Below are 24,940 nucleotides of genomic sequence, written 5' to 3'. Positions count from 1 at the left end.
GGGATAGCCCAGTCTTCCAGTATTCCCAAAACCAGGAATGGTGGGCTTATGGTTTTAACAGCTGGTGGGCAATCATTCTGTTGACAATATTGTCTCCTTATCATCAACTATAGCCACTGCTCCCCCAGTCCAGAGAACCCCCCTCCAGAGGCTAAGCATCCAGTTTTCTTCTAGGGTGAAGGAAAGGGAGTTACTTGGCTGTATGAAATGGGAAATGGAAACATAGAATTTTAGTTTCTTAAATAGATTTTTCAGCAATCATCCTGATTTTAGCTACATTCTTACCTCCCCTTCATGCCCAGTTTCTAAACCTTCACTGGGGGCAGAGGTGGGTTTCTACTAAACAAAATACTTGTTGCTAGCTTTTTCTATATCTGAGCTTAATTATTATCACTGTGTATCTGCTTTCCAGTTTCCTATTCTCTTTGCCTGTATAGACTATGGCTTCTTAAAAGTACTTTTAGTATCTTATTAGTGAGACTTCTGAAGGGACAGAGAGCAAATGAAAGTAAATGCATGTGGCTTCTTTCTTAAATAAATCTACTGACTAAATGTGAGGAGAAGCTAATTTGGAGCCCATTTAATCTGCAGGATGTAGTGTGAGAGGAGCCAGGAAAAAACATTTTTTTAAACCTAAACCCAAGAGAAAACAAGAATCCAAACATAATTTGCTAAAAATAAAATAGCAGTGTAGACTAATTGACTAACTGAAGTTCTGTGTGAAAAGAATTCAGATTTCTCCAGCTGACCAGCTCCTTGAGCAGCTGGAAAATGATCTTAGCTCAAGGTCATTCAAGATCTGTTGCTCTCTAGAAATCTAATTTTCACTATTGTCCTTTGAAATTCGGTGACTTTGGAGAGGACCTGGATTGTGCTCTGGATTTCCATCTCATGCACAGATGCTGCTCTCAAGGCCAAATGGAGCATCTTTGCATTTTAAAAAAGAAAAGAAAAAAAAAAACCTGCTTTGAAAGCAGAGAGGGCATATAGCCACACTTTCCAGGTATAGTGGGTGCTGGTCTGAATTCTTTTACACTCTAGCTTCAAGTCTTGCATGAAGACAGACATTACATTCCATCACTGTGAAGAAGAATTTCTAATGTCAAGTAAAAAGCAAGATTAAAGGCACATTTGCATTGAAGGTATGCAAATAAAAGCAGCCCAGAGCAGCTGAAACCTGAGTCTTGAATGAGGAGACTCTTCCATTTCAATATCTCAGGGGACTACTTCTATGGTGCCATGGCAACAGCATCACCTTCAATGGTTCCCCTGAAGAAAATCTTGCAGAAACAGGATCAGAATACTTGAAGATTTGGCATTGATTGGATGAGGCACCAATCAAAGGATTTTCACATCCTACTGCATCTTGGTGTGTATTTTTTAACTTTTGAGAAATTACACAAATATTCAACCTAGAAAAATTAGAATGTGCAAGTAACTGAAGAAAACTGCCAGTGGTTTTTCCATTCAGATATAAGCACTACCTTGCAGTTATTTTTCTTCACCTATATGCCCAATTATCTTAAAGAGGGAGAACAAGATATTTTTTTCAGACAAAGAATGAAAGAGTTTCTGATACACACATCTGCACTGAAAGAATAGTGAAGAACTAACAGTCAAGAAAGAAATTAAACCCAGAGCGGGGTATGAGAAAAAAAATATGAAAAAGAAAGATAGTCTTGCTTATAAAGGTAAGTATCTACTGTAAATACTTAATGTGGGCAGAATGGGGATAAATCAAGGCGGAAGGGGCTTCCCTGGTGGCTTTACCCCTGATGGTAAAGAAACTGCCTGAAATGCAGGAGACCTGGATTTGATCCCTGGGTTGGGAAGATCCCCAGGAGGAAGGCATAACAACCCACTCCAGTATTCGTGCCTGGAGAATTCCAGGTCCAGAGGAGCCTGGTGGGCTACAGTCCATGGGGTTTCAAAGAGTCGGACACAGTTGAGTGACTAAGAATGCCCGCATAATAGGAGAGGAATAGAAATTAATTTTAGGTTGTGTTTATTTTAATGTATATTAAGAGCTCTAGAGAAAATTTAAGAAAGAATAGAAATGGAATGTAAAAACTTCCAGACTAGTAGAGAAAACATCAGCTCAGTAAAGGCCAGAGTTTTAGTCTGCTCAAACTGCCGAAATAAAATACGATAAACTGGGGGGCTTAAACAACAGAAATGTATTTTCTCACTGTTTTTGAAAGTCTAAGATCAAGATGCCAGCTGCTTTCTCTGAGGGATCTTTTCCTGCAGTCCAGGAATTGCAGATGGCCACCTTCTTGCCATGTCCTCAAATGGAGAAAAGAGAAAGCAAGTTTTCTGTGGTCTCTTCTTGAAAGTGAAAGTGTTAATCATTCAGTCGTGTCTGATTCTTTGCAAGCCCATGGACTATAGCTACCAGGCTCCTCTGTCCATGGGATTTGTGGGCAATAATACTTGAGTGGGTTGTCATTTCCTTCTGAAGAGAATCTTCCTGATCTAGGGATCAAACTGGTGTCTCCTGCATTGCAGGCAGATTCTTTACTGTCTGAGTCAATCTTATCATAAAGGTCCCACTCTCATGAGCTCATCTAACTAATTACTCACAAAGGCCCAGCCTCCATCACAGTGAAGTTAAAGGCTTCAACATATGAATTTTGTGAAGATACATTCAACCCATAACTGTCAGTAAAAGAAGAAAAGGAAACAAAGCAAAGCAAAAAACATAGTAAGTGAAAAACATAAAACTCAGTGATAGAAGTATCCAACTGTGATTTAGTCATCTCACGGCATAATACTCAGAAGTGAAGAATGAATGAAATTGATCTATATATCTCAACAAAGATAGATTTCAAAAACTAAATATTGAGTGAAAAAAGCAAGATGCTGTATAGTAAGTAGACTATAACTCCATTTGTATAAATGTAAAACACAGGAAGCAATAGCCTATACTTTCTACATGGATATTTAGTAGGTATATAGATAGTTCCCAAATGTATCAGTTCAGTTCAGTTCAGTTCAGTTGCTCAGTTGTGTCTGACTCTTTGCGACCCCATGAATTGCAGCACGCCAGGCCTCCATGTCCATCACCAGCTCCCGGAGTTCACTCAAACTCACATCCTTCGAGTCGGTGATGCCATCCAGCCATCTCATCTTCTGTCGTCCCCTTCTCCTCCTGCCCCCAATCCCTCCCAGCATCAGAGTCTTTTCCAATGAGTCAACTCTTCGCATCAGGTGGCCAGAGTACTGGAGTTTCAGCTTTAGTATCATTCCTTCCAAAAAAATCCCAGGGCTGATCTCCTTCAGAATGGACTGGTTGGATCTCCTTGCAGTCCAAGGGACTCTCAAGAGTCTTCTCCAACACCACAGTTCAAAAGCATCAATTCTTAGGTGCTCAGCTTTCTTCACAGTCCAACTCTCACATCCGTACATGATCACAGGAAAAACCATAGCCTTCACTAGACGGACCTTTGTTGGCAAAATAATGTCTCTGCTTTTGAATATGCTATCTAGGTTGGTCATAACTTTCCTTCCAAGGAGTAAGCATCTTTTAATTTCATGGCTGCAGTCACCATCTGTAGTGATTTTGGAGCCCAGAAAAATAAAGTCTGACACTGTTTCCACTGTTTCTCCATTTCCCATTAAGTGATGGGACTGGATGCCATGATCTTCGTTTTCTGAATGTTGAGCTTTAAGCCAACTTTTTCACTCTCCACTTTCACTTTCATCAAGATGCTTTTTAGTTCCTCTTCATTTTCTGCCATAAGGGTGGTGTCATCTGCATATCTGAGATTATTGATATTTCTCCCAGCAATCTTGCTTCCAGCTTGTGCTTCTTCCAGTCCAGCGTTTCTCATGATGTACTCTGCATATAAGTTAAATAAGCAGGGTGACAATATACAGCCTTAACGTACTCCTTTTCCTATTTGGAACCAGTCTGTTGCTCCATGTCCAGTTCTAACTGTTGCTTCCTGACCTGCATACAAATTTCTCAAAAGGCAGGTCATGTGGTCTGGTATTCCCATCTCTTTCAGAATTTTCCACAGTTTATTGTGATCCACACAGTCAAAGGCTTTGGCATAGTCAATAAAGCAGAAATAGATGTTTTTCTGGAACTCTCTTGCTTTTTCCATGATCCAGTGGATGTTGGCAATTTGATCTCTGGTTCCTCTGCCTTTTCGAAAACCAGCTTGAACATCTGGAAGTTCATGGTTCAGGTATTGCTGAAGCCTGGCTTGGAGAATTTTGAGCATTACTTTACTAGCATGTGAGATGAGTGCAATTGTGCGGTAGTTTGAGCATTCTTTGGCATTGCCTTTCTTTGGGATTGGAATGAAAACTGACCTTTTCCAGTCCTGTGGCCACTGCTGTTTTCCAAATTTGCTGGCATATTGAGTGCAGCACTTTCACAGCATCATCTTTCAGGATTTGAAATAGCTCAACTGGAATTCCATCACCTCCACTAGCTTTGTTCGTAGTGATGCTTTCTAAGGCCCACTTGACTTCACATTCCCAGATGTCTGGCTCTAGGTCAGTGATCACACCATCGTGATTATCTGGGTCATGAAGATCTTTTTGTACAGTTCTTCTGTGTATTCCTGCCACCTCTTCTTCATATCTTCTGCTTCTGTTAGGTCCATACCATTTCTGTCCTTTATCGAGCCCATCTTTGCATGAAATGTTCCCTTGGTATCTCTAATTTTCTTGAAGAGATCTCTAGTCTTTCCAATTCTGTTGTTTTCCTCTATTTCTTTGCACAAATATATAAAGAATACCAATTCATGGATTAGAAGAACAAGAACCCATTTCAGGAGATTGGAGGAAAAACAGGGAACGAGGTTAAGGCTGAGTATAAAAAAAAAAAACTTTTCACTGTATCTGAAATATACATGGGTCCTGGCATGGGGGATAAGGGCCTTGAGATGAGAGGCTTTCTTGGGTAATAACCCAGTTCCCACTCCTAGGGTTCAGTTTCTTCATCCATAAGACACAAAAGTTGGACTGAGTGTTCTCCGGTCCCACCCAGCTCTACTTTTCTCTATTCTGTAAGGGGGTTGGGAACAAAGGAGAACATTGAACTAAACCAGGAGACATCACTGACTCTAGGAAAAGCACAGAGCCCTGGGTACAAGTAGCATCTGTGAGATTTGCCTCCATTTTTCTTCCAAACTTGTTTTCCCCAGTAATTTCCCATAGCCTCTCAGGAAGGCTCCCAATTGACTTGAAATAGTCACAGCTTGAACCTTTAGGAAAGATAACTTCAGTTCTACCTGAAATCTCCCCTGAATTTAGTAGTATGGAGAAAAAAATTTTTTTAATTACTGAAGGAAATAAATAGAATTGTAGTATCTACAAAAGACAATTTGGACCCTGATGTACAGGGTCTATTTTACTATATTGCTATTTTAGGTAAATTTGCTATTGTTATTATTTATCTATATTTTCCTAATAAAAAGTTTTTTAATAATATATGAAAACTGATCATTATAAACCATTGATTTTAAACTTTTTTTTTGCCATGATCAACAAAATACATTCCATATTACAACTTAATACATACACATAGAGACTAAAACAGTTTCACAAAATATTATTTACTCTCACTACACGCAGTATACTCTGATATTTTCTGTTCTCTGCCCTGTTTGTTTCGGCAGTGTATGTGCTAGCTGAAACCTACTCAACTGATTCAAAACTCATTTAATAGATCTTGATCCACAGTTTGAAGAACACAGTTCTAAATGGTGTTAGATCATTCTGGAGGCAATTCAATATTTTCCTGTTGGCCTGAATCAAGAGAAAAGTGGGAGCAATGGAAGAGAATGAATGAAAATTTTCCCAGTGTTCTTGGGAAAGCCTGACCCTCCTCTGGTGTCATCGGGCTTAGAAATGAAAGAGTTTAACAAGCTCCCACTTCTTTGTACATCAGCCCATTGCCCAACTTCTCTATTTGATTCTAGAAACTGTACTGCTAGACAGAGGTCATGGCCTGGGCTGCCCTGAACAGCTTTTCATTCCACCTGTCTTCTGGTTTTGCCTTCTCTGAGGTTCAAGCCCATCCTCGGCATTCCTCTAACCTTGTCTGAGTTATGAATTTATATCCTGTCCCCTCTTGCCCCTTCCCCATCCCTGAATGATTACTGTCCTCCCCAAACTCAAGGGTCATCAACCAAAGCTGCATCTTCCATAGAGGAGGGATGAGGACATGGCTGAGATCTGCTCAGCACTCAAATCTCATTAAAGCAAAGGTCAGGCCCGGCAAATAGGGGACAGACGGAGCACCTGATGTCTGGAAAAGAAGAGGTCAAGGGAACATTGACTACAGCGTTTGAGAGAGAAATGTCAGCGCTTCTGTCCTGCAGCAGGTACCAGATGAATATCCACTGGGAAGGAAGATGAGAATTTCAGGACAGAATTGTTAATTCAAAGGACATGAAGAAAACACAGAATAGACAGCATCTTGAGCTACTCCAAAATCACCTCAGGGCTGCAATTTTACAATGCCATATCAAGATGCCCACAAATCCAGAAATATCACCCATGTGAAATTGTCAGTGACTGGATGCAAATGCGTGTGTGGGATGAACTACCACCTAAAAAGCCCATCTCCTTGGCTCACACTGGTGCCACTATTTATGCTGAAAGGAAAGGCATTTTCACTTCTCCTACTGCAAAAGCTGTATTTCTTTCAATATTAAGGTTAATGAGGGCTGGGGCCCTGTAATCTACATGAGTAGGTTAATTCTCATGTGTCCTAGATAGTGAGAGAGAAAGAGATTTAGAACTTGGGCTGAAGGGGGATGCAGACACTGCCAAACCGGAAATAAATGCACGCAAAGAAGCAAGGGAAAGCAGCCCTTAGGAGTCTCCACCTCAGCTCCTGCCTCTGTGAGGAAGAGACGCTGAGCATGACCCGTTCCTCTCCTGTGCTTGAATGAGAGAGGCCAGTTCACAGGTATGTGATGAGGCTTGATTACAATGCAGTGAGAGAAATATCTTGCCAAAAATTAACAGAGCAGCTATGATTTTGCTGATAGAACACAAATCTCAGCTGTATTTTCAGAAACTGAGATCCCATTTGAGTGAATCTCGTATCTTATCAAGGGCACAGATTTAAAATGTCTTCATCAAGGAAATTGAAAGCTCAAAGTTGAAAGTTACAAAACGAATGAAACTATTTCTACCTGTTCATTCAAAATGGTAACACATTTTGCCCAAAGGCAAAGGAATGTGACTCCTAACACAGCTTTCTCTCCCATCCGAGGCTTCCTTTGTCCTTGTTGTGATGAAAAGGGGAAAGGCAGGGAAAGAAAGAAAGCAAACAAGATGAGTAAGACTCCTGTTCCCTAAGCCTTGCAATCAAATCCTCACTGTTACACTGTTACTCTCAAATATTTAGCTGCTTCAATTTTTTAAGTTAAAGCTGATAAATAGAATGATTTGGCATTTATTCATTCTGGCATTGCCTGGCCTTGTGCTAGAAAATTGTGAGTAAAAAAATAATGTATGTTGTAAAGCAGCTCTACTCTAATATCAATTTACAGAAAAAAATAGATAATCAACAAGGACCTACTGTGTAGCACAGATAACTATACTTAAAATTTTGCAATAAATGATAAGGGAAAAGGATCTGAAAAAGTATATATATATATATATATATATATATATAAGAATATATATATATATGTGTGTGTGTATATATATACACACACACATATATCACCTGAATCACCTTGCTATACACTTGAAGCTAACACATTGTAAATCAACTATGCTTCAATAAAAAAGAATTGTATAAAAAGATCTAGTTGTAGAAACTGAAAAGAAATGAACAATTTAAATTATTATGATTATTATGAAATTTGAGAACAGACAAAACTAATCTATAGTGGCAAAAAAGGTTCTCTGGCATTGAGATGGAGAGGGTTAAATCTGGAGGAGGAGCGGGAATTTAGGGGCTGAAGGAATGTACTATATTTTGATTGAGGTGGTTACTGGATTATAAGCATTTGGCAAAATGAATTGCATGCTTAGGATGGCACATTTTATTTTATTTAAATTACACGTTAATCAAGTTAAGTTGAAACAAACTTAATATGAGATATAAAACAAGCAAACAAAGTGGAGGTGAAGCAGGAGTGCAACCAAGAAGGGTGTCTCAAGAAGGCTTCTCTGCAGAGGAGGTTCTTGGCCACCAGGAGGAAAGAGGCTGATGCAGAAAGAATCACATGAGCAAAAACCCTGATCATTCTTTTTATGTCTCTTGCAATAGAGGACTTTATTAAGACAAGAATCCTAATTTTACTCTCCCATGGAGAGAAGATATATGCAAGCAGATCATCCCAGTAATTCCTTGTGGAGGTGAGAGAAGAGGGGTGGGTTACGATGGAGTGAGAGCTATAGAGTCTGAGGCTTCTTCCTTTTCTTCTCTTTTCCCTTTTTAGTTTTTAGTACTGAGTCTTCTTTTTAAGGTGATGAAAACATTCTAAAGTTGGCTGTGGCCATGGTAGCACTTACATGTGAAACTACTAAAAAACAGTTGAATTGTATATTTTTTTGTTGTTCAGTTGCTCAGTCGTGTCCAAATCTTAGTGAATTGTATATGTGAATGATATTTTGAAGCTGTAAAACAATAAGGTTATATAATTCCATGATGAGGCCAGTTCAGGTGCAAACTGTAAACATAGATTAAGCAGAGTAACCTGGATGAAACTCTTCATTTTTAGCCTCCTACTCACATGTTGAACCAACAAGATGTATGTGGGGTAACTTCAGATACATTTTCTATTTCATTCACATGCCAAAGAAAAACAAAATTCCATGCCCTCCCTCCAAACATGGAATAAAATTACCCAACACTAAACTCATTTCTGACAAGTGTGGCACTTTGGACACCCTGAAAACCATCCCGACTGAAATAAAAACCATCCAGGATTACGTTTGTTATTCGAAATGTATTGTTCATCTGGCATTCAGTCACCTCAGAGCCCCAGAGCAAAGTGAAATCGTCTAGAGGTGAGTGAAAAGCTGGTGATAACAGCCAGAACTGGCTAGGTTGTGCAGTGGTAACAAGCACAGTCTCAGTGGTCAGTTTGTGTCTGACTCACGCTTTCAGTCTGCAGGGGGTGCCGCTCATTCTAATTTTGTGAGGACCCAGGCTGATGGAGGCCTCAATTTCAGCAAGTGAACATTACAGTCAATTTTTTATTCCTTGTATTGTACTTTATTCTCAGAGTTTGGATGCATACTTTTATATCCTCCAAGTTAAGATTTATGTTTGGAGTAAACACTAATCAAATTCTTCCTATTGAATCTCTTTTCCCTACCAACCTACACTTTTTTCTTTTTAAAGACTGGAATCCTCATACTACATTTCAGTGCTGGAGTTTCCTTTTATGTATTAAAATCAAACCAGTTATTAGAACACAATGGAATTGACACTCTAGGGTAATGGGTATAAAAGAGAATATGGCTGCCCTTTGCTGTAGGATTTAAACAGTTTTAAAATAAATTCCTTCAACTTGAGAGGAGACTCAAAAGTGTATAAAAAGTTCTTCCTGCACTGAGAATTCAGGAAGCCAATTTAGATTTTCTTAACAGTTCCTGTAATGGGAGGCCATGGTGATTGTTAATCAAACTCTTTATATCCTGTATCATGAAGCCATACTTTCCTCTTTGATAGATGAAGGAGAATCTAACTCTACAGTCTCAGTCTTTGGAATATGCGCTCCCTACTTTCTCTAGTTGCTCTTGGACTACTGGGTGGTTCAGTAAGGTTCTCTAATCACTAGACTGCTCTGGGCCCAGGTGCCAGAATTCAAATATCATTCAGTGAACCACTTCTCGGGAAGTGTCATCAGCAGAACCACGTACACTTTCTTATCAAATACAAATTCCTACATTTGTCTTTCAATTCTTCTACAACACACACACATACATACGCATGTATATTAACATACAATATCTATTATATGTGCCAAATATAAATATATGCAAATTCAAAAATATCCATAACTATAATTATTGAGCATTAGTTAAACTCCCAGTATGTGCCAAGGCCTGAGCATAGTGCTGACTTTATCCCATACCAGCAACCTCAAAGTACAGTTCTATCATCATTTGTGTGTTATAGGCAAGAACACAGCCCACCTGTGTCTGTAAAATCTGTGCTATGACCCTCACCCTATCAGGTCCCAATCCAACACACACTCCCCGCTCGGTTCACCACCTCCCTGTCCCCAAAACCACTCCCTGCTCATTCAATCTCCCTCCCTTTCTCCCAGAAAGCAGTTCAAAGACCCAGAGCAGATCCCATTTTTGAGGTTTGAGAGAGCAAAACCTTCCTTTCCAATGCTGGGCTGAAGCTGCATTTGAATTACCTTGTAATCTTAATTCCCCTGAAGACGCGTTGTCCACTCAAGCCCACAGCCTGGGCAGCCTCTGTGGCACTCTCTCTTCTTGCCTGGCCCTCTCTAGCCCACTAGTACATCCTGTCATGGCTTCTTAGGAGATCCATCTGGACCCTGTCCACACTGCACTCCATCTTCACAGCTTCCTCTGGGTCCGAGACCCACGATATCCCACCTGCATCAAAGAGCTTCTCAGTGGTTTACTTGTCTGTATTCTTGCTTCTCAAATCCTGTCTCCACATGGTACCTAGAACAAGCTTTTAAAATATATGGTTCCTATTTCTATGTTTTAAACCTTTTAGGATCATTCTGTTACACTTAGAATCTAAACTTTCGGCGTAGTCTAAAGGCTCTGTATGACGGGTGTTCTTTTATTATTTGGCTGTGCCAGGTCTTAATTGTGGCATGCAGGATCCTTTTTTCTTTTTTAATTTGCAGCCTGCGAGATCTTTAGATGTGGCCCGAGAAGTCTTAGTTGCAGCATGTGGGATCTAGTTCCCTGACCAGGAATCAAACCTGGGCCCCCTGCATTAGGAACATGGAGTCTTAGCCAGTGGACCACCAGGGAAGCCCTTGATGGGTGTTCTGATCACCTCTCTAGCATCACTTACCCCACTCCCCACATCCCCCCATCACCATCCATCCACTTGGGTTCTCCCACATCTTTGAACATGATAGATCTTCCTACCTCCAGGTCTTTGCAGATGTTGTTTTCCCTGCTTGCTTTTTCCCTTCTTCAGTTCTCAGATTAAATGTTACCTTTTCAAAGAGGCTTTTCCTGACAGCCTTATCTAAGTAAAACCCTCCTCTCAACTAGAATCTCCTTTCACTGCACTCTGTTATTCCTTCCATGGGCTGAGATCATGTTCTATCTGGGTATCTGTGTATTTGAAGATTTATCTATTGCTTGTCTCCCCTCCCCCCACAAGACACACACATGCGTCCTGGACCACTCTACTGTAAGCCACATGAGTACAGTGGCCATGTCTGTTTTGTCCCCAGCACCCAGTAGAAAGATCTCAATGAGTAAACGTTGGTCTAATCAATTAGTCAATCAAACAGTCATTTCCCCTAGCCAGATTTAAACTGTTTGGCAGGTTATGTTTTTTTAATTGGAGGGTAATTTCCTTACAATGTTGCATTAGTTCTTTCTGTACAACAACGTGAGTCAGCTGTAAGTATATACGTACATCTTCTCCCTCTTGAGCCTCCCTCCCACACCCCCCACCCCACCCCTCTAGGTCATCACATAGCACTGGGCTGAGCTCCTTGCGTTACACAGCTGCTTCCCACTAGCTCTCTGTTTTACATGTGGTGGTGTATGTATGTCGCTGCTACTCTCTCACATCATCCCACCATTTTTCCCCCTTCTCCTTAAAGCTCCTTTCTAATAAAAGAAAAAAATATATATCCTTTCTGAACACAGAGAATATGACCGGAACTCAGAAACTCCTTACTGGACTAGTATCTGACTGCATGGTGAGAGAGGGTGTCCTCTGGTTTCTAGCTGTCCTCACTGATGCTGAGACCGTCTGGACTGCTGACAGGGGACTTGGAGCCATGCCCCAAGAGTGCTGATGCTCGGCTCTGCCACTTACTAGCAGCCTGACCTAAGGCAAATGGCCTCTTCAGCTCTCAGTTTTCATCAAAAAGGGTGGGGAGGGGGATAGTAATTCATTGTTTGGTTAAATTAGATAATAGATTTGAAGGGTTTAAGTGCAGTGGAGGACATAGGTAAGGGCCTAGTCATTGTTAAATAATAACATTAGTATCCTCATCATTATTTTAGGCACCCAACCTTTTGGTGAGGTCAAGTTGCTGTGGTCTAAAGGTGGCCAATGTGAGAAGCACAAAGATAAAAAGCTGCCTCCCGAAAGAATAAGCCATGTCTACTTCATTCCAGGGAGCAGTAAGGATTCCCACTACGTGAGCTAAGTTTCTAACCCAACTTAGTTCAGCAAAACATAAGTATACCCTGTATATCTGCTTTCCTTGCTGAGGACACCCACTGGCTGCAGAAGAGCTTGTACAAGCAATTGTTCGGGAAGAGGGTTGGGAAGAGCAGTGGGAGGCTGCTACCGCGCTGCAGCTGCCTGCTTTCTCACCCGCTCTGGCTGTTCTAACAGCTTGTGGGAACTTAGCCACTGTAGCCACCGTAAGTGGCTCCCTTGGTGGCTCAGACGGTAAAGAATCTGCCTGCAATGTGTGAGACCCAGATTCCATCCCTGAGTCAGGAAGATTCCCCTGGAGAAGGGAATGGCACCCCACTCTAGTATTCTTGCCTGGAGAATCCCATGGACAGAGGAGCCTGGTGGGCTACAGTTCATGGGGTTGCAAAGAGTTGGACATGGCTTAGCAACTAACACTGACTTCTTATAGCTTGTAGGAACTAGTCAGAAGGGAGGAACAAAGGAAGACTATGCACCGTGTATCTGATGCTAGAGATGAAAATGTTTCCCCAAAGGTTTGGGGTCAAAGGACATTTCAACCCACCATCACACTGCCAGAGACTGACCCCTCTTGCTTTCTATTTGCAGTTGTTCAGGGGATAAAACTGTCTGGCCAGCCGCCTAATAAGCTCTGGGAATGGAATAATTTCTTCCTTATGCAAATGCAAGGATGAGAGCACAGAGAGCACAGTAGTTTACTATAAAAAAGAAAATATCATCATACTTTTTGGTTAGTTGGGATGAGCAGCCCAGAGTAATGTGTAAATAAAAGTACCTTTCAATGTCTTTAATGAAGAAAACTTTAATGTCTTATTATCAGCAATCCCTGTTTGAGTAATAGGATTGGATACTCTTGTGAGTAACATGGACTTCCCTGGTGGTTTAGGTGGTAAAGAATCTGCCTGCAATGCAGGAGACCCAGGTTCAATTCCTGGGTTGGGAAGATCCTCTGGAGAAGCGAATGATAATCCACTCCAGTATTCTTGCCTGGGGAATTCCATGGACAGAGGAGCCTGGCTGCCTCCAGACAGTGGTTCACAGAGACAGACACAACTGAACTACTAACACACACACACACACACACACACACATTAATAACATAGATCTCTCCCCCGAGCTCAGTCTAAGGAGATTCACAAGTGCACCAACTGTTGTAGTCAGGTGCTGTAAATGCTTTGTAGAGTCAGAAACAGGGCACTGTGAAAACACTGAAGAGACACCCCCTGACCCTCATGCTTTCTCTATGACTGATGATATGTTTCCCAAAATGGATACATGAGCATCTGGGCAAGTTTGGATCTGAGTTTCAAACATATAGGAGCTAGTCTGGAGGGCAGAGGAATGAAGAAAAGTTCTAAGTAATAGAATTAAAAGATCTTACCAGGAAATACAGGCTTCCCAGATGGCACCAGTGGTAAAGACCACTGGCACCACCTGCCAATGCAGGAGACATAAGAGACGTGGGTTTGACCCCTGGGTCAGGAAGATCCCTGGGAGGAAGGCATGGTAACCCACTCCAGTATTCTTGCCTGGAGAGTCCCTGGGCAGAGGAACCTGGTGGGCCCCCATTCATGGGGTCACAAAAGAGCTGGACATGGCTGAGTGGCTAAACAGCAATGAATAGAGAAACCACTGCAGTGTAAAGAGACATTTACAGCTCACCTCCCTGTCTACCACCCAACCCAAGCCCCCAAAATCTATGCTAGAAACAAAAAAAAGGGGAGAGAGGGAAGTAAACTTTGTTGTTTATCTGGAGCCCAAATGCCCTCCTGATGGGCACTGTGCTTAGTGTCTTAAATGCATGATACCATTACATTCCATGACAACTCTTGGACCATGATTTTAGTTACTCCTTCTGTTCTAAAGTTTAGAGAGTTTAGGTAATTAATTTACTTCACTAGTTGGCAACTAGTCAACAGCAGAACTAGGATTTGCACTCAAATCTTTTTTGACTGAAAGCCCATGCAATGCCAACAATTATTGTTAAATTATGAGTGTGTTTTCTAGTGGGAATATATGTTCTAACTTTTCCCCAGGAACAGATCAGGTAATTAGGTAACTAATATGTTAATTAGCATAGCCTGCTTTTGAGGATGCATAGAAAGGTCAGGCAAGTGTCATCACCATATGAGTAGCAGGAAGAATTTCCTGGGTGGCCAGCCTTGGTTGAAGGCACTGGAAAAGAAGTCCAAAGCATAGATCCTAGAGTTAAAGATGCCTTGGGAAAATTTCAGTATTTTGCTTAGGCAGGTTTGCTTTTAAATTTCCCACACGTTGCCTGCTCTATCATATCCTACCCAATATGATGTCACCATCCAGTAGTATTTCCAAAGTTCCTCAAATCATCTTTCTGTGTTCAGCACTAAACCTACTGACTTAATCTCTTGCTTACCCTTGACTCCAGAGTTCACTTTTCATCTACTATTGATGCCACATTTTAGTTCAGCTTTACTGCAATCTTCCCTTGGGTCTGTTTTCTCTCTGCCTGTCTTCCCCAGCCCCGATTCCCAAGGAAGCTGCAGTAAAACAGTGCACAGCAATTAGCAAATAATGCCATGGAGGAACTGCAGACCACCCCTGCTTACATCTCTTCTGACTCAGCTCCCTTTCCCTGGCAGGAGAGATGGCCCAGGACTAAGGACTCAAGAGAGCTATGCTTGACTGAAGCTCTTTATCCTACTAGTCAATCTTTGTTATTGCTGTTTAGTTGCTAAGTCGTGTCCGACTCTTGCAACCCTATAGACTCTAGCCCCTCAGGCTCCTCTGTCCATGGGATTTCCCCAGCAAGAATACTGGAGAGGTTTACCATTTCCTTCTCCATGGGATCTTCCCAACCCAGGATTGAACCCTAGTCTCCTGCAATGGCAGGGGATTCTTTACCACAGAGCCTCAAAGGAAGCTTGATTACATCTGTTGCATGCAGAGCTGTTGTGTGAATTGCAGAAATTACTGTCTAGCATTGAGTTCACCAGTGACCAGAGGCAGACTTTTGCATTTTCCCCCTTCTTCCTAATATGGGCTTGGTTGCCATAGCAATGGCCAAGCTCTGCCTGAAGGAGAGACTCCTTCTATAATGAGCCTGGAAGAACTCAAGTTGAATATAGACAACTTTTGCTATTTCAGGCCTAAAAGACTTGAAATTTCTTCCCTACCTATTAGTTCCTAGGAAATATTTATGGTATTTATGGAATTTTAATCATAAAGTGAGTCTGACTTTTTATTTCCTTTTCAACACCTGGCTAATCAAGTCTTATAGAGATTGTTGGGTTTCTGGATCCCCAGGCCACAGTGGAATCTGGAGAGATTGTTGCCGCCAAAATCTTGGCTTTCTCTGCCCACCGGAGCCAGGTATGAAAATACGGAGACAGTTTGGAGGAAGCAGAAAAATGGCTTTAATCCTCAAGCCAGTAGAGGAGAGAACACAGTAGGCTCATGCCTCAAGAACTGTGTTTCCCTCCATAGGGAATCCAGGAGAATCAAGTTGGAGCTTGCAGTCAGGGGTTGGAGATAAAGAACAAAGGTGTAGGGATCCTGTGTTCTTCTTTCTTTTTGCAGTGGCTGGCAGACAGTCACCTGCTTGCTGTGCCCTTACCTGCCCTTTCCTGTGTATGGGCACACTCCAGGTAGCTCACCTTCTTATAAGAACATCAGTCCTGTTGGATTAGGGCCCCACCTTTATATCTCATTTAACCTTAATGACTCCTTAAAGGTCCTGTCTCCAAATACAGTCACGTTGCGGAGGTTAGGGTTTCAACATATGAATTGTAATTGCGGCAGGGGTCAAGGTGGGTTGGGAGTGCCATACATAATTCAGGCCATAACGGATTCCATAGAAGAAGTGGAGAGGAAGGTGGAGACCCAGTTTTAGGCTGACATTGTATCTAGCTCAGGGTATAGTAAACTGATCCTACCTCTCTATTCCATTTTCTTCAGTTATTATCCTTTTCTAACTCTACACTCTAATTATTTAAGCACATCTACATAATAACCATTGCTAAGAAGTGACCATTGTTAAGGAAAATAAAGACACAGTGTTTTAGGATCTTAGAAATAAATCCAAGTACTTCTTTCATTTTAGACTGAGAAAAATATCATGATCAATATGGGTTGTTTTACATTGCATCTTAACCAAGATCTATTTACTGTAGACATTTCAATTTATACATGTGAGGGTGGCCTTAAGAAAAATCTTATTGCCTTAATACCTTTCTTAAGTATGATTATTAGAAGAGTCACTTGTTCTAATATCTTACACCCTATCAAGCAGAGATGAGGAAACCTCAAAATTCAATAAGAACCTGTGTACTTTCCACTTTTGATACAAATATCAGAAATTGATTCCAAAAACTTCCACTTTTAAGCAGAAACAATACCCATTTCATTTACATTCACACATAGAAAGAACCACAGGTGATAAAGAAGCCAGTTGCCTAAACCTAAAGTATTAATACTGTATTTAGAGAATAAAATTCATAATTTACAACCTTTTCAATTTGAGAAAAAAGAGACACAGAGACTGGCTAAATTGTATCTTCCCATACATGCTCCAAATCTGTCTCTGGCTGATACTTAGCTTTTAAATCAATCTATCTGTGCTACAAGATATAGTTGGGGGAAGAAAGGAAAATCTACAGTAAAGTTTATTGTATCTTATGTAAATGTCACTAATTATTTATTCTTTAACCCTTAAAGCAAAGAAAGACTTCCATTTAGCTGTGCTAGATATGGAGCTCTAAGCACAGCCAATGTGCTCTACTCCATTTTTGTGTCCCCCACACCTACTACTGTGCCTGGCCCAGAATCAAGGATCAAGAGATGTTTTTATAAGTGAATGAACATAAAGACATAATTACTACCTTGAATGATAATGACATTGGGAACTTATTAAGATTGTCTGATGAGCTATAAATACTCTGAATTTTGAACCCAGACTCTCAAAAGGGTGTGTGATAGAATGTGGTTACTTTTGATAAACTATGACTAAGTTAGAAAAGATTGTTGTAGAAGAATCATTAGATTAGATGCCAAAAAATCTGGGTTCCTGACTTGGGTATTCCACAAAGAAGCTATATAACATCATGTGTGTGTATATGTGTGGGCATGTGCACTCAGTTTTGTCCGACTCTTTGCAACCCATGGACTGTAAGTCATCAGGCTTCTCTGTCCATGGGATTCTCCAGGTAAGAAGTAAGTAAGTAAGCTGCCATCTCCCACTCTAGGGGGTCTTTCCGACCCAGGGATAGAACCTGTGTCTCTTATTGCCTGGGCAGGTGGTTCTTTACCACTAGCACCACCTGGAAGCCCATATAACATTGTACCCATTGCTTAATCTGTGTTTTAATTCTCTCATCAATAGATAAAAGTTTAATTAACTTCATTCAATTGGTCTTACATGGCTTCCCAGGTAGCACTAGTGGTAAAGAATCCGCCTGCCAATGCAGGCGACGTAAGAGACTTGGGTTCAATTCCTGGGTTGGGAAGATCCTTTGGAGAAGGGCATGGCAACCCAATCCAGTATTCTTGCCTGGAAAATTCCATGGACAGAGGAGCCTGGTGGGCTACAGTCCATGGGTTGCAAAGAGTCGGACACGATTGAGTGGAAATACACACACACACATACAAATGGTCTAACAGTTCAACAACTATTAAATTGAAGGTGAAAATTTTTAAAGCTCTGCAATCAGGTTGAAATCTACCTTTCCAAATTGATGGCCTAAAATTCATCAGTTCCCACCAGCCTGCCTTGTACTTTGTGTGATGGCATCTGCCCTGTCTCCTGCTGAGATATTCTCCCTCCTCTTCCCACCTCTTTAATTCTTAACCACCCTTCAAGACCCATACTCATATGTCCATTTCCTTGAAACCTCCCAAACCACATACAGTGCGAGCTTCCGAGTAGTGTGTATGTGAACCCCTCAAAGACAGAGTATGATAGACGTGCTATGCCCAACGTCCTTTGCAAAGAGTACAGCACAGAGTGAAGGGAATATTGTGCCTTTCTGCCCCCTTAACCCCTCAGGACTTTAGAGCCTTCACTCTACTCAACCCAAGATCCCAAGATTTCAAAGAACTGAAGAGCCTGAAGATGTCTGTCCCACAAGTCGGTCACTGACTAGGCAGAGGTATCTGGTGCCCGTTTCCTCACATTTCTTTCGGTGTTTGTCTTTGGCCACACCATGTGGCTTGTGTGATCTTAGTTCCGGGGGCTGAATCTGCACCCACAGCAGTAAAAGCTCGGAGTCCTAACTGCTGGACCTCCAGAGAATTCCCCATCCTCACGTTTGTTTTGAACGTTCGCAGTGGTCTTGATTTGCTTAGGGAGTATTTGGAATGGGGTATGGCTGGGCTTTTCTGTCAGCTGGCCTCACTGTCTCACTGTTAACATGCCTGGCCCTCAGGAAGACAATGGAAAAGACTGAATTGAGAATTTATACTAATCTATTTAAAATAACCTTGACTTTCTCATTACCAATATCTATGTGGCTTCGGCAAAGTCACAAAAATAACTGGAACATGTGCTAAAACCACAATTTTCAGTGTTATCATAGAAACTAGTCTTCACAAACTGTATTCTCCAATCCATTTCTCACTTATGTGGACCTAAACCTAATCACACTAATGAAATGACAGAGGATGAGATGGCTGGATGGCATCACCAACTCGATGGACATGAGTTTGAGCAATCTCTGGGAGTTGGTGATGGACAGGGAAGCCTGGCATGCTGCAGTTCATGGGGTCGCAAAGAGTCAGACATAACTGAGCAACTGAACTGAACTGAAAACCTAATTTGCTTTTCAGATATAAATTATCTTCATGATTCTGTCCCAAAGGGTAAAATCAAAATTTAATATTGTAGCTCCCAGCTAAAAGTCACACTGATGAACTGATGTGGTGCTGTGATATTACAAAGCTCATGGTATCAAGGCCATCAGTATACGAGCTCACAGACTGAGCAAGCAAACACTGGCCCCATCCCACTCCTTCTCCAAACCCCAAACAGAAATAAGAAATGCTTGCTTTTGTAGGTTGCAAGTCCTGATCTGGTTTATTTATAAAGCAATAAATATTAGAAGCACAAATAAATTGCACGTGTGTAAACAAACTGTACAATGATTGATGAGAGATGAGGGAGGGTGGTTCAGAAGACTCCAAAAAGCATCATACCATCATCCTGAATGTAATGTAGACTAAGAGAGAAGGCACCTTAGAAGCACTTGCGGTGGACGATGGAGGGGCCTGCCTCATCATACTCTTGCTTGCTGATCCACATCTGCTGGAAGGTGGACAGGGAGGCCAGGATGGAGCCCCCAATCCAGACAGAGTACTTACGCTCAGGGGGAGCAATAATCTGCAGAAGGAAAGCGAAAACTGCCAGTGAACTCTGAGGTTCCAAGCAACAGAGTAAGCAACATGGTGGGGAGATTCACGGAAAATACACTGGTGATCAAGTTGCTGTAATGTGATACAAATGAATAAGCCCAGTAATCCTACAAATGAATATGGTTGACTCACGATGAATGCATTTTCTCTATTTCATCAATTCCATGATCAAAGACTCTGTAAAATAGAAGTTCCCCACTTCCCTGAACCAGAGAATATGTGGCAATAAGCTATAGGCATGGTGAAGCCTAGTTTGAAAGCTGGGGTCTTTTAAAATGTGTTCAAAGATTAAAATTTTTTTTTCCTCAAAGATTTATTTTTATCCACTGCTTCAAAGTGTTTTAAAATCTCCTATCTTGGGAAAAGTGCCAGAAAAGTCAGAAAAGGTGCTATAAAAGCAAAAGGTTTCTGTGAGACAGGAAGCTATTTGTATGAGGGGAAAGGAGTTAGGAATTCTGCTTGGTATATGGAGACCTGCCTTGGTTCCCCCTACCCCACCACAGAAGTTCTTTACCTTAATTTTCATGGTGCTGGGAGCCAGGGCAGTGATTTCCTTTTGCATGCGATCAGCAATACCAGGGTACATGGTGGTACCTCCGGATAAGACATTGTTGGCATACAGGTCCTTGCGAATATCAATGTCACATTTCATGATGCTGTTGTAAGTCGTTTCATGGATGCCGGCAGATTCCATACCTATGAGCAAGTTTAAAAAAGTCACAGTGCATTCAGGCCATGGGGCCAGGGTGGAGGGAAGAGAACAAGACTCCTCTGTGTTGGTAAACTGTCACCATTTGTCTCTGAAACATATGTTCCTCTATAAGAGACACTGCAGAGTTTTGTGGAACAGGTGTCTTAAAAGTGCTGAGAGTAATCTACGACAGACTGCCAAGACACAAACAACTGCTTTTAGCACCTGTTTGGAGGGAACACGCGCTGTACCCATCAGACCTATGGAGATGTAATAGAAAAGCATGAGACACACATTCATGTGAAATGAATGCCATTCTTATTTATGGACTAAAATAAGATACCGACAAGCTTCCTCTTGGAAATCCCTGCTTAGGAAAGATGTTCAGTGACACGTGAGTGTCCAATTATTACTATAAGTAGGATTGTTGTCACACTTAATAATGAGTGACTCAGAAGAAAGGTCTAACTACTTGGTGATGGAATCTACCAGAATAAGTCAGCACTCTTGAGTCATCGTCTCTTCCTTGCAGATATGGATTATTCAGTTAGTACTCTATCTCATTCCTTGTTTCAAGATGAAGCCAGTGTGTCATCCTTTATCATATCATTGCTGCAGAGGAGGAATGGCCATCCCTGCAAAAGCCATCAGGACCTGAGGCTGAACTGTGTGGGTCTCCAAGCTATGACTACTTTCAACACAAGGGCCCCTTAATCATTGTTGGTTATACTAGATTTTTCTCTGGAAGCCCCAAGCTGTGTTTCTGCACCAGACCATCCAACTCACCAATGAAGGAGGGCTGGAACAGCGTCTCAGGGCAGCGGAAGCGCTCATTGCCAATAGTGATGACTTGGCCATCAGGCAGTTCATAGCTCTTCTCCAGGGAGGAGGAAGAAGCAGCCGTAGCCATTTCATTCTCAAAATCCAGAGCAACATAGCACAGCTTCTCTTTAATGTCACGAACAATTTCACGTTCAGCTGCAGAAATAAAGGGGGTCACAGGTAAGCTCTGAAGAATGACATCAGCTTTGGAGAGGTAGGTGGGGTCGCTGGTGGAGGAGAAAACCAGACACCTACTGTGGCAGATGAAACACACACAGACTCACCGGTGGTGACAAAGGAGTAGCCACGCTCAGTGAGGATCTTCATGAGGTAATCCGTGAGATCCCGACCAGCTAGATCCAGACGCATGATGGCGTGGGGCAAGGCATAGCCCTCATAGATGGGGACGTTGTGGGTCACACCATCCCCAGAGTCCAGAACAATGCCTGTCAGAGGAAGTAGGCAAAAACAAGGTAAATCTCTGAGGACACCACTGCTTTCACCATGTCAAAGCCTACTTCCACTCTTGGCTAAGAGATACTAGCACTGGGCAAAGATCCAGATAAAATTAGATCCCTTAGACGTGAAGAATAAAAATGAGCATAATGAATGCTAAGCCTAAAGCCAGGGACAGCTCATCCTTTTAAATATTGTGGTAGAATTTCCCCAGGAGACTTTCAAATGACCATCCCTCTTACCAGTCATTAGCATATTATACAAGCCTCCAGGTGTGTTTTTTTGTTTTTCCTCACATCTAATTTATACATTTTTCTTTTTTGACTCAGACCTTGTAGGGAATGTAGGTTCTCTCTGGTTGTCTCTACTGGAGATGTTTACCCAGGGGCTGCGATAATGTGAACACACACCAACGGTTGCTACATTCCAGGTTACTAGTTTGTGCAGAGCCTCAATATCTGACATCACATATTTTAGGCAAGGAAAGGCTCTAACTCCATATTCTTTCCGCTTTTAGAAATAAGCGTGCTCAGGGTACTATTGCTACCTCTCTCTCTTGGCACAGACACCTCCCCAGAGAGTGTGAGGAAAGACATCATTCTTTTTTCATTGGGGAAACTGATTCACAGCAAGGTCAGTGACTTGGGAGTGTAATTAAGACAGACTCATAATCGCACACCTTACAATCCAAACACACCTGTGGTACGGCCAGAAGCATACAGGGACAGCACCGCCTGGATGGCCACATACATGGCAGGGACATTGAAGGTCTCAAACATGATCTGAGTCATCTTCTCACGGTTGGCCTTGGGGTTCAGTGGAGCCTCGGTGAGCAGAGTGGGGTGCTCCTCTGGGGCTACACGGAGCTCATTGTAGAAGGTATGGTGCCAGATCTTCTCCATGTCATCCCAGTTGGTGATGATGCCGTGTTCAATGGGGTACTTGAGAGTCAGGATACCTCGCTTGCTCTGGGCTTCATCACCTACATAGGAATCCTTCTGACCCATACCCACCATGACTCCCTATAAGAAGAAAGAGATTAGAAAATCAAGCTTCCTCCATGTCAGGAATGTATGCAATGCCTAATTAATTTGTCTAACTGCCCGAATCAAGGGGCATCTTATGAATACCAGAAATAATAAACAATAGTTTATCCCAATTCAGAAATATCATTTAAAATCAGTCCTGCATCTTTCTCCACCCCACCCTCAGGAGGCATAATTCTATTGTTTAGAATATAACTGGGGGTAAGGAGGAATGAAGCTATTTCACTGAAGAAGCAGAGCTTCATCTCATTTTTAAATTGCCATAATGTCTTCATTAAATTATTAATAATTAATAATAATTAATGAAATTAATTATTATCACCTATGTCAACTGGAATATAAATGACTACATTGCAGAATGGCTGTATTAACGACACATTGTATGTCTCCTGAGAAAAGATTTTGACATTCATCAAGTGAACCTAAAAAGAAGGACAGATATGCCATTATCGTTGTGTCTGTGAAATCCAGCCTGAGTGAAATCCAGAGTGTCCTGGAGTACCCATGGTCACCCACACTGAGGAATACCCTCTCCTCCCTGGCAGTCTGTCTGGCCAGGCATTGTGGCACAGCCAGAGAGCATCTGTCTCTTTTAATAAACAAGGTGGTACGTCACTATCACTACGCACTTACTGCCTCTGTCACGCCTGGCTTCTAAAAATGCAATGGCCAGGAAGCAGATAGATTACATCTTTTGGGAGCCCTAGAAACTGGCTGTGAACAAGAGGGAGCAATGTGGCTTGGCCCCTGGTTGGCTGGGAGAAGTTGTATTATTATGAGTTTTGAACAAGACTGAAAAAAAAAAGGCCAAGGAGTAAGGTGAAATGTATAAGAGGAAGAGAGGACTGAAAGAAGCTGCTGCCTTTTCACACCAGGGAGTTGGACCCTTGGCGAGCTGTATCCCTGAAGTGGACTGGGGTGGGGTGTGGAATGCACATTTCCTGGTATGTTGGCGGCTGTAAGTTGTTACTTGTCAGCTCGGATTTGAAGCTAATTCATCTTTTCCTATCTGACCTAAAGAGTTCACGAAACAGGAGGGTCAAGTGAGTCATTTCCTCGGTTGCTGGGCTGAAGAGGTGGCCGGAGAGGGGTGTGCAATGGGGCTGGGGACTACGAAGCGAGGTGAAGTTTACCTGGTGGCGCGGGCGGCCCACGATGGAAGGGAAGACGGCGCGGGGCGCGTCGTCGCCCGCGAAGCCGGCCTTCACCAGCCCGGAACCGTTGTCGCACACCAGGGCGGTGGTCTCCTCATCGTCGCACATCTTGGCACAGCTTCAGCGGGGTCTGCAGGTGGAGCAGAGCAAGGCGGCCCAAGTTCAGTACCTGCGGAGCTGGCCTGGTCCTCTCCCCCGGAGGAGGGGACAGAGCAGAGGGGGTTCCGCGGGCGGGAGTCGGGGGCGGGGGACGCCTGCCATCTCCCTTCCCCTGGAGCAGAAAAAGAGTGAGAAGAAGCTGCGGAGCAGGGGCAGAGGACCCGGACAGGCTCCCGGGCCAGCAGGCTCACCCTCTGCCCCAGGGCAAGAGGGACAGCCATCCCTTAGAAGGTCCTCCCCAGCCCTTCACACTTTCCCCTTTTCACAAACTGGGAACCCACTACGGCTCCATCCACACTCCCATTCATGCTCCAGCCCCAGGGGGAGAGAAAAGCACAAGACAACAGGGACCCCCAATGGGGCGCAAGGCTCCCCCTCTGCTAGCCCCTCTCCTGTGAAGATCGAGACCCAGGACAAAAGAAGTTAGAACCAAATGGAAAGTTTGGTCTTAAAAGAAGAAAAGTGATGGAGCGGCGGGAGCGCGGGGCACCGGCTCCGGGCGCCGGGCGGAGGGAGGCGCGGAGGCGGGCGGCGCTGACTCACGGTCCGCGGGGCGGGATCTGCTCGGTTGCTCAGACGGCTGCAGGCGCTGGTGCCCCGCGCGCGGCGCACGGATTTATAGCGCGCTGATGGACGGGGTCAGTTGGAGAGATCGGGGGCAGGGGTGGGGGGCCCGGTCGGCCACCTTGCCTTATTTGGTCGCCTTCGCACCACTGAGGAGCGCCGAGGCCATTCATGGAGCCAAGGGCAGGGGAGAGTATCAGCCAGGGGGCCCCCAGACCATGTAAGGAAGGGGAGGGGGCAACCAGGGGGATGGCCAAATAGGGAGCTAGGGAGGGGCAGACAGTGAAGGGTAGGGGGCAGGGGAAGACTGAGTGACGCCAACCCACCCCCTCCC

The 24,940-nt window shown here is 43.0% G+C and overlaps 1 protein-coding gene across 1 annotated transcript; it reads right to left on the bottom strand.

The window, feature by feature from the left end:
• Nucleotides 1-19,356: 19,356 nt before the first annotated feature.
• On the bottom strand, nt 19,357-24,739 carry ACTC1 (actin alpha cardiac muscle 1). The gene is made up of 7 exons (XM_006043988.4): nt 24,586-24,739; nt 23,863-24,013; nt 22,381-22,705; nt 21,512-21,673; nt 21,192-21,383; nt 20,229-20,410; nt 19,357-19,682 (listed from the first exon to the last, which is right to left on the bottom strand). The coding sequence occupies exons 2-7, from the start codon at nt 23,989-23,991 to the stop codon at nt 19,539-19,541; spliced, it is 1,134 nt and encodes a 377-aa protein (XP_006044050.1). The 5' UTR covers nt 23,992-24,013; nt 24,586-24,739; the 3' UTR covers nt 19,357-19,538.
• Nucleotides 24,740-24,940: the final 201 nt, after the last annotated feature.

The sequence above is a fragment of the Bubalus bubalis genome, chromosome 11 (assembly GCF_019923935.1).
Source record: "Bubalus bubalis isolate 160015118507 breed Murrah chromosome 11, NDDB_SH_1, whole genome shotgun sequence".
NCBI lineage: Eukaryota > Metazoa > Chordata > Mammalia > Artiodactyla > Bovidae > Bubalus > Bubalus bubalis.
Note: the sequence above shows the minus strand (reverse complement) of the source record. Positions and strands in the feature narration are given on the sequence as shown.